Genomic DNA, 15,963 nt, shown 5'->3' with positions numbered 1-15,963 from the left:
TAGATTTATGATTGTAAGCCATTTGAATAAATGTATTTTGTTTTGCTTTGTATTTTTGTTTTTTGTGTTGTGCTTTGTTTTGTTGTGGCGTTTTGTTTTGTTGTGTTGTGTTTTCTTTTGTGTTTTGTTGTGTGTTGTGTTTTGTCCTTAGAAAACGTCTTTGTTTTGTCATTTAAAAATGGCAATACAAAGCTAATGAAATATTTTCTGAATGAAATGCTTTTGACAGTACATCCTAAAAAATGTAAGTTTTAGTTTAAGAGTCGGTGTGTGACAGAAAGCATGCTGAAAATGGCGGGGAACTGTTTGGCATCATTATTGGTGGTTTATTTTTGTAATGAAAGAATGTAAATGCCATAAGAGGGGAGAAGATTTACTTTGACAGGAAGTGCCATAGCAGCCCACTTAGCTAATCAAATGATGAATTATGTATTGCTGGACGTATTTCACATTCCTTTGAGAAATAAAAAATAATTGAGATAAACAGAGGAAAATGTCACAGACATGTATGTGATTGCCAATCTCACGTAATTTTACAGACATGTTAAAAATGTCAGAGTATTTATCCAGTCCAATGCCTAACTTTAGCGAATCGTGCGTTTTATGGCATTCTTTCAGTGAGTTCATTGTTTCTTTTTTTCAGATCCATTTAAACCCTTCATCATCTTCTCCAACCGTCATGAGATCCGACGGATTGATCTACACAAAGGAGAGTTCAGCGTGTTAGTGCCAGGCCTGAGGAACACCATCGCTCTCGACTTCCACCTCAACGAGAGCTCGCTCTATTGGACTGATGTTGTGGAGGACAAAATTTACCGTGGGAAGCTGTCAGAGAATGGTGGTAAGTTAACTATAGCACTTTTTAAAACCAGTAGTTACAAAAATTCATAAAATTGCAGAACAGTTCATATATACAGTGGTCTGAATACACCTCTTCTATGATTAGCATGTTTCCTTGTACATATTGTCCCTGTTCCTCTCTCTTTCCTTCCATTTTTATTTCACACACAGCAGCACTGACAAGTTTTGATGTGGTGATCCAGTATGGATTAGCTACTCCTGAGGGTCTGGCTGTAGACTGGATCGCTGGAAACATCTACTGGGTGGAGAGTAACCTAGATCAGATTGAGGTGGCCAAACTTGACGGTACGATGCGCACCACTCTACTAGCTGGAGATGTGGAGCATCCGCGAGCCATTGCTCTGGACCCTAGAGAGGGGTAAGCAATCCATCATTACCACTTCTTAAACTTGTGTTGAGCCCCTTCAGTGTAGCATGTGCATCGTAAGCAGTTTTAGTATTATTTATACTATAGTACTTAGACATATTATAAATTAGCATGGGATAAAATTATTTAAATAAGACAAACATAATCTAAAACAGCTAAACATTAAGATGTAAGCTAGCTGGCATTTTGATTCTTATTTTAATTTGTTTCTTTAACAACTATCATTTTAATTTATGAATCAGGATTCTGTAAGGGATAATCTGTATGTCTATCTGTTTGGGGTGGATTTGACACATGTTTTTGTTCAGTTTCCTGTGTTCAGTTTGTTTCTATTGTTTCTCATTGATTAAGTAAGTTCTACACCTGTGGCTTGTTTTGTTGATTGCAATGGTTTGTTTTGTGTATTTAAGCTGTTTTTCTTCTTTCAGTTCATTATCCGGTGTCATCAAAGTATACTGGTTGTTCTGTTCATGTTTGAGTTCAGTTGTTTTTAATTTTTTTAAATAAAATCATTACTGCCAGTTTATATATCCAGCTTTGCTCATCTTTTATTCAGTCTAGCAATCAAGCGTCTTGGAAAACATGTATGTATGAGAGGATTTAAACAAGTTCTGAAAAGTAATGTAAATTTTAAAAAATCTTTTAAAATAAAAAGCGTAATTACTAAAGACCATTCAGTTATTGGAAAAATGTATTTTAATTATTTTAATGAATTTATGATTTTTTTTATTTAACCATTTTAATATATTGCCACTCCTACTTTCTGTAAATAAAAGTTTGAAAAGAAGCAGCTTTGTCATATGAACAGAAGTACCAAAATTACCTTCGAATATTGTCTTGAGAATGGGGTGCCTTGAAGTGAGAACCACTGGTTCATCCAAAGTCTGAAAAATAATTCACTTAACCTTATGTTGTTCCAAATACTAGACAATTTTTGAATTATGTTCACTGTGCTCTTTTCCATATAGTAAAAGCCAGCTCCATAAAGAATTCTCCCGCTTTTCATTTTTGAGACTAAGTAAACTTTTGTAAGCAGTATAGAAAAAGCCCTCATCTGTGCTCTGATTCTGTAGAATCCTATTCTGGACAGACTGGGACGCCAGCATGCCCAGGATAGAGGCTGCGTCCATGAGTGGACATGGCAGACGCACCATCCACAAGGAGACGGGCAGTGGAGGATGGCCCAACGGACTGACTGTGGACTACCTGGAGCGCCGCATTCTGTGGATAGATGCCAGGTAATGTTTAATGGGATGTACTAAACCCGTACTCTCTCTGGATTTTAAATTTAAATTGTATCTTTAGAAAGGTACAACAGCTTGTCACTGTATCCTTAAAAGGACAACTTTGTATCTTTTCTAGCCTTAAAAGGTATATTTTAGAAGTAGTGCCTTCCTTTAAGGTACTAGTATGAACTAAATAAGGAACAAAGATGTGCTTTTATGGGTACTGCTGTATTTTGCACATTTTCACACATAGAGTACAGTAGGTCATGCTCCTGGATCAATGGAAGTTGGTCCTAGAACAAACTAAGTGCCCTGACCCTTTCCCAATCCATAGCCCAGGGGTATCCAATCCTGCTCCTGGAAGGCAACTTTCCTGCAGAGATTAGCTCCAACACACCTTCCGGGAAGTCTCTAGTGATCCCGGCAACCTTAATTGACTGGTTCAGGTGTATTTAATAAGGTCTAAAGAGTGGCCCTGACCCTTTCCCTATCCCTAAACCAGTGGTATCCAATCCTGCTCCTGGAAGCCTCTAGTGATCCCGACAACCCTAATTAGCTGGTTCTTATTTTGTGCTTCCTATCAGAAATTAATGATTTCAGCACAGTTGATTCCAGATACCCCAATATTCAACATGGAGATTAATTTTGAGCTTTTAAAAGTAGCTTGTTGTCTGGTCATCACAGATCATTTCATTCGTTCAAGTTTTCTTGTGAAGTCTAATTTTAATAGTTTGATTAGTTATTGTGTAAACTTTAAGACTGTGAGTCAAATTGAGGGAAGGGGCAGTTGGCTTGATGGACACACATGTTGATGGTGTTTGTCGCTTAATAATGCATTAATGACCATAGAAATTGTTTATTTATGTCTCAGATCGGATGCGATCTATTCAGCCAAGTATGACGGGTCAGGACTGATCGAGGTGCTCAGAGGACACGAGTATCTCTCGCATCCGTTTGCTGTGACGATGTACGGCGGAGAGGTTTACTGGACAGACTGGCGCACAAACACACTGGCCAAAGCCAACAAATGGACAGGAAACAATGTCACTGTGGTTCAGAGAACAAACACGCAACCTTTTGACCTGCAGGTCTACCACCCATCTAGACAACCGCAAGGTAATCTTCAAACTTTATTTCAAAGTTACTCCTATATCAATATAACTAACTTCAAAGCAGTTTCAAAGCAGTGGTATATGTCACGTGTATATGTCAAATGTCACAGTGGTATATGTCACAAGTACCATGGTGTAACAATCTAATTCCATCACTCTACCACCATGGAAACTTTCCATGAAGAGCTGATTTGAAATGCTTGATTCTAAAGGGTTCCAAAATTCTAATAGTGGGATTTTTTTCATGGAAGTCATGTCATGTCAATCACATTGTTTGTTATTTTCTAAGCTCTGAGAAATTGAATACATGAAGTCAAATTCATTGACAGGTGACTGGATGATCAAGTTGACCAATGAAATTGTCTGTAGGGTAGGGTTTGCATTTAACTGGTTTGGGGTTTACCACAGAGGAATAATACTGTTGTAATCACTTTCGAAGTGATTTTCTTTTTCCCCAGCTGATGAACAACATACAACCAATCAGAATCCACTTGAAAGACTTTAAAAAGTATTTAAAGTGGCAGATGACAAAACTACATATTATAAACAGAACTATATCGCCCGTTGGTGTGGAGGCTAATATTGTTATCATTATAGTTATCTTTACAGTTATTGTTCTTGGTGTGAACAAGCCTTTATACCAGGGGTGTCCAAACTCGGTCCTGGAGGTCCTGCTGAGTTTAGCTCCAACTCTCCTCAACACTCCTGCCTGGAAGTGTCTATTATGCCTAGTAAGACCTTGATTCGCAGGTTCAGATGTGTTTGATTGGGGCTGAACTGAACTCTGCAGGACAGTGGCCCTCCAGGAGCAGGATTGGACACTCCTGGCTTTACACCAACAAAATTCCCCAAAATCTTGTCTCAATTAGTCAAACACAGTTCATTTAACATATTAAGTGTCCTATAAAACTATATACTGTATATTGATGTCTGCCAAAAATGATAGATTAATTTATTGTGTTACTAATTGAAAATTTTTTGAACAAGAAATCTGTAGTTGCTTTGATTAATTTATTGGCTAAATGAGTGAATCAGTGAATGAACAATTTCAACATGACATGAGGTTGCTCTGAAGTTTTCTCAGCAATTCCTTTTTTTTTTGGCATGCTTATTAATGAAGTATCATTAATAATAATGAAGATTCATTTGATCACTTTGTAGTAGGGTTCGCTAAATCGCTAGCCCGACGTCCCGGGGCTATTGTGTTTTCAAGTCGGGCTACCAAAATGCATAACCGGCCTGCATGACGGGCTATCTGAAATAGTGTAATCAAATTCCCCTAAACTTCTGCCTCGCCCCCCTAAAAATGTGTGATTAAGTGTAAGCTACACAAATTCGTGCTCGCTTCAGTCTTGTTATAATCAGATTCAGCGCGTTCATCTTCAATCCGCAGCGGCGCGCGAGCAGAGTGCACGTCAGAAAAGAGGACAGGGTGTGTGTGTGTGTGTGTGTTCATATTAGCCTCATTGGTCTGTCAGTGCTCGTCAATGTCAGAATATTTGAGATGACCAATCAAATCAAAGATGACCTATCAAATAGGCGGGCTATATGTTCACAGAAGCTGCTGAGCGCGAATTTTACCAGAGTGACTGCCGCTTCAGTTTATGGTCGTCAAGTGCGAGATAAGATGTAAGTAGCTGAACTAAACATTTCATATTTGACAGTTTTTTTAGGTCATAAATGTTAAACAAATGACAAAAATAATCAGGCAAACTAATATACTGAAAATAGGCTTATGTAACGTGATTCATGTTGGCCTAATGTAATAATTAGTTTAGTACTGTCATTGTGAGGTGACAAGAAACATTAAAGCCGTTTGCATCATGTTAGGCACAAGATTAATAATGAATGTGTACATGTTGAGAATTAATATAATACAATTTGTAGCCTTCAGTAAATTAAAAAAGTTCATTTTTAGGAGGGTAAGAGACCAGGGCAAAATGAGGAGACAGAGAAAAAGAGAGAGTGATGGAGATGAGGAGAGAGCAGGTATTGACAAATAATCTACTGCCACTGACATGGTTTCAAAACTATTTCTTATCCTTTTTTGGCCTTCAAATGTCTTGAAATGCACATATCAGAGAAATAAAAAATTCGAACCCCCTGACAACCTTAAATTTAGGACCGCTTTGAGTATAAAGCCCTGTCTACGGCCCTGTGTTAGGAATAAGATCAATAATGAATGTGTATATATTGTGAATGCATTTAATAAACTTAGTTAGGCTACCTAGCTTTCCTAGTAGCTTTCAGTAAATTAACGCGTCTGAGAAAATGATTCATACATCAACCTATCAGTTGACCCTATGTTTACTTTCTTCACTGGCATAAGGAGAGAAAAATAATCAGCTGCATGACATGTTTTTAAAGTTATTGTTATCCAATTTTTTGGGATATGTAGATCAGAGAAATAAAAATTATCTCGAACCCCCCTAACTAGCCTACCTCACATCCGGGACCTCAGAAATTATAAAACCCTGCCATCTGCATGTTAATGAAACTAGTTAATAGTAAGCATTAGACGCTAAACTAAAGTGTTAACTTTTTTAATCATACCCTCATTGGGGGCTGAGCCACAGACTGATTCATGTTCCACACTGGTCACACAAATTTCAGTTCAGTTAGAACCAGATGCATATTTGTATTGATGATTCTAATTTGATTATTTTATATCCAATTGTGATATTTGTGTTTTTAAAAAGTTTTTGATTGATGTTGTGACTCCTAATCAATTTTCTACATCAAAAATTGTCTTTTTATTTGGGCTAGTAAAATTCATTTCGGGCTACCAAAATCTGAAGAGTGCCTGGCCGAAGGGCTACCAGCGATTTTTAAATTTTGCGAGCCCTGCTTTGTGGCATTTATCTCCTCAATCACAGTTAATTCCAGATTCCCCAATATTCAACATGGAGATTCATTTTGAGCTTTTAAAAGAGGCTTGTTGTCTGGACATCACAGATCATTTAATTCTTTCAAGTTTTCTTGTGAAGTCTACTTTTAATTGTTTGATTAGTTATTGTGTAGACTTTAGGACTGTGGGTAAAATTGAGGGAAGGGCCAGTCGACTTGATGGACACACATGTTGATGGTGTTTGGCGCTTAATAATGCAGCTTGTGAATAAACTTGTCATAATAGTTTAGCTCACTGACTTCATCTTATAGAGACAGACATCTGTTTATTCATGTCTTATGGGAGCAGATAGAGGGGATAAATTGGTTTAGACATGCTTTCAGAAGTTCCTCTATCTGATTTCTCTGTCTTCTCTGTTCTCTCTCTCTCTCTCTTTCTCTCTCTCTCTCTCTGTCTCTCTCTCTCTCTCTCTCTCTCTCTCTCTCTCTCTCTCTCTCTCTTTCTCTCTCTCTCAATATATATATATATATATATATCTTAAATCAGCCAAGTATGCGCAGATTCAGATAGTCAAACATTGGTCAGTATCAGACATATCAGTCTGTCATCAGTGTCTCAGCTGGTTTGGTTTCTTGGCCATAAATTTGAATGTGGCAATGACACAATAAAGCTCAATACTTCACCTCCTCTTTATCTCTCTCTCCAGCGCCGAACCCGTGTGCTGCTAACGGTGGTTTGGGTCCATGTTCTCACCTGTGCTTGATCAACTATAATCAGACGTTCTCCTGCGCCTGTCCTCACCTCATGAGACTGAGTGAAGACAACCACACCTGCTACGGTACGAACTAGAGCTCGAGCCAGCGGCACAACAGGCCGGTTATCTTCTTCAGATTCATTTACCTCCTGACAGAATCTGTGCTGAGTCTCGTCAGTTTGTCAACTCACTTTCATTACGTGTCAGCTTCTGTAACTCTCATTAGTGTATTAGTAGACTGTTAGGTTCGGGTTAGTAGAATAATTTGAAATGTAGTTGCAAAGTTACGTATAATCAGTAGAATGTCTGCTGAGGAGCTTAAAAATAAAGTATTATCAGATATTAAGCAGACAGTCTACTAATACTCTAATAACTGCTAGTTGACATGTAGTTGCAAAGTTACTTATAGTTAGTAGTCAAGTGGACAATCAAAATAATGTGTTATCCATATACTTTGCAGAATGTTCATGCTGCTCTTTTCCATACAATAAAAGTGAAATGGGAGTGGAGCTCCAAAAATAGCATGGAAAGCATTATAAAGCAGTATAAAGTTAATTCATACAAACTTGCTTGCTATATTTAGAATCTTTAAATCTATTTTATACCATAGGTCAACTTTATATGGCAGGTTTATGGAACTTTTATGGTGATTTTGCTCCAGTCACCATTCACTTTCATTATATAGTATGTAGAAGAGTAAGATAATAATTTAATACATTTGTTCATTTTTTTAATAAAGCCTAATATTTGTTTAAAGGGACATTCGGCAACTCTAGCTATTTCTTCGCTGATTTTCACTGTTGTTGTCGCATGTTTTCTCAGAGAGCTCCCCCTACAGCTGTGATGCGTATATTTCACAACACTATCGTAAGAAAACTCACTTGCGGCCCCTCCTCCCCCTTTCTACCGCTGCTCATGTGCGTTTGTTATTATCGGAGCCGGCCAACTTTATCGTGTGGAGTTTGTCTACGAGGTGGGTAATACATCACACACATTGAGGGCGGCGTGTGTGTTTATGTTGAATTGCCGTAAAGCAGTTTGTGTTTCTCGCTCATTCTCGCTTCTCACGAGACTTCCTATTTCCAACTTACCGGGACGTTAATCCTCATGTTGCAAGGTTGCTTTTCCGCCTGGGAACGTTGGGGGGAGCGAGGAAAGTCACCATTCTCACTGGAACTGGTTATTAAACTTTCAAATGATTTCTAAACGGTTTTATTAAGTTGAAATAGTTGCCGAATGCCCCTTTAAATGGTGAAATATCGTATTCTATGATTTATAAAATTAAGAAAGTCATATGGGTTTAGAACAACATGACCGTGAGTTAATGATGACAAAATTTAAATTTTTGGTGAAAAATGTTTTTTTCTTTTGTTGCTTTGGCTGAACGATTGCTATCTTGGCATCTCTCTCATGCAGCCTGACCTACTGTTGATTATTGAAGAAAATAGACTTACAGGCGAAGTCTATTGCGCATATACGTGTCAGAATAAATTTCTCTTGAACATTGAACTTTTCTTTAAATATGCAGTTTCAAGAGAGTCCGTTTTTCTCTGCTGTCCCATATAGACTCCAACCACACCCTAAGAATGTACTGTGTTAATATGAAGGAAGTTTCTGTATGGATTTTTCACAGGGTTTTTTTAGGGTTGAGGGAAATTTCGGTAAACTCAACAGAACGGTACTTGTAAATGTGAATGGATCTTCGCATTTAAATTAATTTCCTTGGGGAATTTTTATTCCAGTGACCTTTTGTCTGGTTCCATTTGTCTCCCTTTTTGTCTCCAGTCATGACAGATGTCTCTGTCTCTCTTCCAGAGTCGCGTCAGTTCCTACTGTACGCTCGTCAGATTGAGATAAGAGGAGTGGACATCTATAATCCATACTACAACTACATCATCTCCTTCACCGTCCCTGACATCGACAACGTCACGGTTGTGGATTACGACGCTCTGGAGAAGCGCATCTATTGGTCGGATGTTCGGACTCAGACCATCAAGAGGGCCTTCATCAACGGCACAGGAATAGAGACAGTGGTGTCTGCAGGTACAACATTCATCAACTTGACTGGAATAAAAGCAGATGCACATGTACAGCAGAAAATAACTGCTAAAACTAGTTTTATTTCTTCTCTTTGACTAAGTTGGTATAATATGGGAATTTCTTTTGCTAGTGGATGAATTTACTAGATATTGCTAGACTATATAAATTTCACAATTTTAAATGCCAAAGCAGATACTTGATATGAGAATTATAAAAATGTTATTATGACTTTATACAGACTCATTGAAAACAGAAATTCAAATAAATGAAGGTTGTTAGAATAACACTTAACGTACATTTTTGGCTGAACTACCCCATTGAGAGAATCGTCCTGGTTGCGTATGCAACCCACCGTTCCCTGAAGGAGGGAACGGAGGACGTAGTCGACGCCGACTGAAATGGGATCTCGCTAGAGAGCCTGTCTTCTTCGAGTACTATTGAACGAGCCAATGTAATTGGCGTGCGTGATTCGCATCACACACTCCGCCCCCGCGGCGCGGGTATAAATACGGAAGTGGATGCACGCACTAGTTGCTTTTCGCTGAGGAGCCGAGAGTAACCCGGGGTCAGCGGTGGTCCAGCGGTAGTGGCAAGGGGACTACGTCCTCCGTTCCCTCCTTCAGGGAACGGTGGGTTGCATACGCAACCAGGACGTTCCCTTTCAGTCGATAACGTCGGACGTAGTCGACGCCGACTGAAATGGGATCAACCATTGAACACGCCACTAACGCTGCCACCTTCCAGTGCCTAAACCAAAGCCTCCTGATGCCCCCGCAAACTTCAGGCGGGGAAGGACAGGGCTTAGGCCAGGGAAGTCACTGCTGTTCCTACAGGACCACTGGGAAAGCGTTCCCCGTACGTTGGAAGGAAGGGACGCTGCGGAAGCCACATCCAACCCGAGGGAGGTAATGTGGAGAATACACATATGAACTGGGCGGAAACCGGGCAGTCTAACATATGGAATGTCACTGGGGTGGCTCCAGCCTAAGACGGGGGGAGACACACCGGACAGTGACGGCAGAGAGACTCTGCCGAGGGAAGACACGGGCTCACCGCAGGGAGCCGTATCGTGGAAGAATACACATATGGGGTCACCGAAGGGACCGCAACATATGGACCCAGCCTAACACAGGTTCCACACTGCTTACGAGTGGTAGGCCTAACACCAGACGTTCCGCACGTCCGACGTCGGAGGGGTGTGGAGGAAGTCAACAGGGTTCAATTTTAAGGGAACTCAACTGGAGTAGAAAGGCGCACGTATCCAGTCCATAGGAGGGGAATGGCGCAGCAAGCCGACACTTGAACCGGGCTCACGGTGAAACTGGCTTCATAAGAAGGGAGCCCACGGGAAGCAGCGGTTCAACTAGGTGTCGTCCAGCCCCCAACTCTAGAATCTGTTTAGCAAAGTATATCGTCAACGCCCAGGCGGAGCACTTTACACTCATCATAGAGGAGCTCAACACCTAAGTGGACATGTTGCATCTCGGATCTTTGCCGAAATGAAGGCAAGCACTAAGTGCAACTTTGCATGGAAACAGCCTTCCCTCTCTGCTGAATTCCAACAGATATTTGAAGAGCTGGTCTGAGGTCTATGACTTGCATTCTGTACACGTCCAAGCGAACGGACAGAGAAGCCAGGGCTGGATCTGCCTCCTCAAGGGCAGCGCTTGCAGGCTCACCACCTGCTCCTATTACGGGAGAGGTAGGAACCTTGGGCACCATCCGAGCCGGGGTCTCAGCTTGTGAGAGTTAGCCGGCCCAGACTCCAGGCACAATACGTTGACCGAAAGCAAGCAAGTCCCTACCCTCTAGTAGAGACCACGCGAGCAGGAGAACTGATATAACAGAATTTTTAACTCACTGCCTGCAGTGGCTCAGGGGCGGTCTCTGCAGTGCAGTCGCACCAGGGACAAGGCCCAAGAGGATAAAGAGGGACACAAGGATTTACAAGACCTTGCTCCTCAGGAACCTGACGATCAGAACGTGCTTCTGCATACTTCTGCAACACGATGAGCGTCGTTTAAACACCGAGGCAACATCATTTTGCGGGTGATTTAGGAAAACAGCCTACTGCAACCCATTTTGCAGGAAAGAGAGCACTGAAGTGATCGAAAGCTTTCAGGATCTCCTCTGGAGAGAAGACGCACTCAACGACTAGGTTCCACTTCTAAAGGCGTAAGCACGCTACCCCATTCTAGGGGGTGCTCGCAGAAGTGATGGTAACTATCACACATTCTTGTGATAGCCACCTGAACCTCCGCGTTCAGATGTAAGACCGCCCGGAATCCCCGGGGGAAGAACGCGTGTGCCATCGTGCCCCGCCCCCGAAGAGTTTTCCGGGGCAGTCAGGAAGGCTGTTGATGGGAGCCAGGTCTAGTTGGGCCAATAAGGGGCAACTATGAAGACCTGTTCCTCTCCTGACTTGGCACGTAGGTGCAAGTGACGGGCGCAAAAGACAGGAGCATTGCTCAACACAACATGTGAAGATCACTGGGCTTCAGGAGCATTTTCTGCTCAGCACTTGGGTGTGACAAGTTCACTGAGCTTCAGGAGCATTCCTGCTCAACACCTGAGTGTGATAAACTCACCGAGCTTCAGGAGCATTTCTGCTCAACACTTGAGTACGAAGAACCTCACTGAGCGACAGGAGCATTTCTGCTCAGCACTTGAGTGTGACAAGTTCACTGAACTTCAGGAGCATTCCTGCTCAACACCTGAGTGTGATAAACTCACTGAGCTTCAGGAGCATTTCTGCTCAACACTTGAGTGCGAAGAATTTCACTGAACGACAGGAGTATTTCTGCTCAGCACTTGAGTGTGACAAGTTCACTGAGCTTCGGGAGCATTACTGCTCAACACCTGAGTGTGATAAACTCACTGAGCTTCAGGAGCATTTCTGCTCAACACTTGAGTGCGAGGAACTTCACTGAGCACCAGGAGCATTTCTGCTCAGCACTGCGTGTGATGAATTCACTGAGCTACCTGTGATGGACTCACTGAGCTACAGGAGCATTGCTGCTCAACACCTGAGTGCGATGAACTTCACTGAGTTTCAGGAGCAACTCTGCTCAACATGAAGTGTGATGATCTCACTGACTTGAGCAGGCGCAAGGCGACCCTGAGTCGCAGTCACTTCTTAGAAGGCTCACTGGGGTTAAACGCATTTCTGCGGGCCCCTGGGGCAGCTGAGACCCAGTGTTTGTCCAAGGGTAGTCCGCTCGGTTTACCCAAACACTGGCGGAAAAATAAAACCGGGGGGGCAACTGAGCGGCCCCGGAATGGTCATGACCCAGCCGGACCCAGGGGATGGAGTCTCCACTTGCCCTGGCTATAACTGTCGTGAGGCTCGATGGCGGCACGATTGAGTAAGCGGGAGGAGTGGAACAAGGCGCCCTCAGAAGCGTCTGACTCCAAGGAGGAGGTGACGGGTGAGTTTGTGACATGCAGGGGAAGCTTGCGCAACGGTCGCAATGTCTAACAACTCGAGGCACGAATGCCCGTGTAGTCGGGGGTCGCCCAGGCCCCCGTTAAAACACGCCCTTTGTACATGGCCCCTCTGTAAGAGGGTTTGGCAGCAGACCGGGATGAACTATAGTCACACAGGGTGAGCTGCTCTGCCACGGTCACCTCGGGACTCGATCGTGAAGCTAGCGCTGAAGCGGTCACATATGGAGGGAGCCAAAGGCTGCGACTACCATATACCCCAGGAGCCTCTGAAAGTTCTTTCAGTGGGACCCTTTCTCACTTCAACACCAGCTGAACACATTCTCATTGGAGAGACATGTTGGACCGAGTACCTCTCCAAAACTAGAAAAAGAGATACTCAGCCCGTGGGCGAGATTACTCTCTTCCAGTTGACCTGAAGACCCAACGGGCTCTGGAGCACTCGAGGGGAAGGACACTGTACTGATACTCCACCCTTAGACGCAACACACAGGATGGCCTGCGGTGCGGGAGGTAGAGATCTGAAGCACATGTCTTTCAGGTCAAAGCTGCAGACCAATCTTGGGCCAAGACGGTCACGACCCACCCCCTAGTAGCACGAAGAACGAGTTTACAACTGGCCTTCGTACCGGCTGGAGGAGCGGCTATATCAAATCCTTCGCCAGCAGGATAAGATAAGCACGCACAAGTCAGGAGCACTGCTCAACACTCGGTGTGATGAATATCACTGAATTTTCAGGAGCACGTCTGCTCAACACGTAATGTGATGACTATCACTGACTTGAGCGGGGTAGCCGAGCCTGAGGTGGGGCAGCAAAGTAGAGAGAGTGGTGTTAGTGTGCTGTGCAACACTTACCTGTCTCCACAAGCGGCAGGGGGCGCGTGAGAAGGCGGATGACCGGGTCCTCGAACGCACCAAGCTGCCTGCTGGCGACCAAGGGGGAGCTGAGGGGTGTAAGGCTATGCAGGGTCACACCCGCCAGACTGGCCCTCTTGGGACCCAGGAACAGATGAAATTGCTCTCTCTTTGAAGTGTGGGTACCGCTTGCTCCGCTTTTTTTTTTTTTTTTTTTAGGGAGCCAGCGGCGGAACAGACACACACACAAACAAAGGCTCCACCCGGCCCTCACCCGGGGGGAGGGAGTGATCGTGCCACTCCAAGAGCATCTCATCCATTCCTGGGCGGCCCGCTCCGGAATGCTTTCGCTGTCGCTTGCCACCTGGCTTGGCAGCGCCTGGAGCGGGCTGGGCGTCTCTACTGCGGCCGGCTCCATGCTGAGGCCTGGGTGGAGGCTGCTGCGGAGGGCCAGCAGGAGCGGCGGCCGGAGAACGCCCACGGCGACGAGCAGGCGGAGGAGCTGCCACCGGCGGCGGGTGGAGGCAGCAGCTGGCCACCGGGGCAGGATGTGCCGGATGACCTCCGTCTGCGCTTGAGCGGCAGAGAACTGTTTGATGCAGTTCTCCACCGCGTCGCCGACCAGCCCAACCTGGGAAATTGGGGAGACCAGGAACCGAACCTTGTCCGCATCCGCCATACCAACCAGGCTGAGCCAACGAAGGCGCTACTGGACCACCAAGGTGGACATTGCCAGACCGATCACGCACGCTACGACACCCATACCCCGGAGGGTGAGGTCGGATGCAGTGCGGTGCTCACCTATGAGCGCACGGTCTGGATTACCCTCGTGCATGCCATGGGTGCCCTAGCCTGCAGCAACGCCATGGCACGCAAGAGGAAGGGGCTTGCCCACAGGCTTTGTAAGCTCTGCCCGTCGGAACAGACGAAACTCACAGGCCTTAGGGGGGAGACGAGGATCCCCCCAAAAGGCAGCGGCCGCCGGACACAGGTGCACCTGTGTCGACAGACCGCTCCAATGGAGGGACACCTCGCAACCCTTCACCGTTCCTGCATCAAGGGTAATGAGGGGGAAAAGCTATTCAGGCAGTTTCTGGCAGAGAAAGATGCTGTTCACCACCTGTAAGCTCTCCATGCATTTCGGGAAAGAAAGGCACTGGGGCGGCGAGCTGAGAACCAGCGCGGCCCGCCCCAAGATACCAAACTCCAGATTCCAACCGAGACTGAACGGGACACGGTGGAGGTTCCACTCGAGCCCGGCAGCCTCGGCGGCCCATTTCAGCATAGCTGATAATTCTGGATCCGGCTCGGGCAACATTGAACTCCCGGAGGGAGACAATGCAGCCGAGTCATCATCTCTAGAAGTCAGCTCACCCTCCGATGCTGCAATCGGCGTCCTGTCCTCCAGGGGAGCCCAGAGTGAAACCGCTGGCCCACCCATTACAGATGGACCAGCAGACAACACAGGAGGCTCCAGTGGTTGCAGTGGAAGGGAGGAGTGAGGAGCCCACAGGGAATGGTTACCGGGCGGGACATCCAACACTATCCTCCGGTCACCCATCCCACACAGCACCCGAGGGTGGGGCATGGTAATGGGGACTCGCTCTCCGCGAACGAAGGCGAGTCTCGCCCTCAACACTGCGACAGTCATGTTCCCACAGTGAAAACATGAGCTGTCCACAAAAGCTGTCTCAGCGTGCTGTAAGCCAAACACGTGACACAACAGTTGTGACCATCAGAGAGAGACAGGGAACGACCGCACCCAGAAACGCACGGGCGGAATGACATCTTGAAAAAGACGCAAACGCACCCGTGTTGCTCTTTCAGAAAATAGGACCGTCACCAGTGCTGGAGCACACAGGGGAATGACCGCGGCAACACTGAACAGAGAACTGAAACAGTGAAGCACTCACTTTTCCGCCCTCTAACCAGCCATCAACACACACAAACATTTAGAAATTTGTTGCTGTTAAAACAGCAGTTGAGAGCTCAAAGCTCGCGATCACCGCTGCACTCGCACTGCAGAACACCAGCACTGGGAGAGTCTTCCTGAAGAACACCGACACACTCGCTCGTTGTAGACAACAGCACTCTCAGAGACATCAAACGATCGGCTCCGAAGCGAAAGGCAACTAGTGCGTGCATCCACTTCCGTATTTATACCCGCGCCGCGGGGGCGGAGTGTGTGATGCGAATCACGCACGCCAATTACATTGGCTCGTTCAATAGTACTCGAAGAAGACAGGCTCTCTAGCGAGATCCCATTTCAGTCGGCGTCGACTACGTCCGACGTTATCGACTGAAAGGGAACTAATAATTCTATTCTGAGTTCACATAAGGCTTTAGAATATCAGGATGTTGTTGTTGAAATCTTGTTATTGTGTGTATAAGAATCTTGGTCGTTGTTTACAGTGCAGAACTACTGTCGTGTTTACAGTCGAAAGTTTTTTAGTGA

The 15,963-nt window shown here is 44.9% G+C and overlaps 1 protein-coding gene across 4 annotated transcripts in view; it reads left to right on the top strand.

Moving 5' to 3' along the window:
• lrp1aa (low density lipoprotein receptor-related protein 1Aa) overlaps nucleotides 1-15,963 on the top strand; it is a 264,759-nt gene that overhangs the window by 130,748 nt on the left and 118,048 nt on the right. For 2 of the 4 annotated variants that reach the window (XM_077204508.1, XM_077204507.1), the window contains exons 24-29: nucleotides 644-841; nucleotides 1,012-1,219; nucleotides 2,302-2,466; nucleotides 3,326-3,570; nucleotides 7,121-7,252; nucleotides 8,984-9,211. In XM_077204508.1, the coding sequence (XP_077060623.1) occupies nucleotides 644-841; nucleotides 1,012-1,219; nucleotides 2,302-2,466; nucleotides 3,326-3,570; nucleotides 7,121-7,252; nucleotides 8,984-9,211 (1,176 nt within the window). The remainder of the gene's footprint in view (nucleotides 1-643; nucleotides 842-1,011; nucleotides 1,220-2,301; nucleotides 2,467-3,325; nucleotides 3,571-7,120; nucleotides 7,253-8,983; nucleotides 9,212-15,963) is intronic. The other 2 variants (XM_077204510.1, XM_077204509.1) reach the window with 1 other exon arrangement.

Source organism: Siphateles boraxobius, unplaced genomic scaffold (assembly GCF_051911475.1).
Source record: "Siphateles boraxobius isolate OS27281-9 unplaced genomic scaffold, OSU_SipBor_1 5, whole genome shotgun sequence".
Lineage (NCBI taxonomy): Eukaryota > Metazoa > Chordata > Actinopteri > Cypriniformes > Leuciscidae > Siphateles > Siphateles boraxobius.
This window is presented reverse-complemented; position numbering and strand designations above follow the sequence as displayed.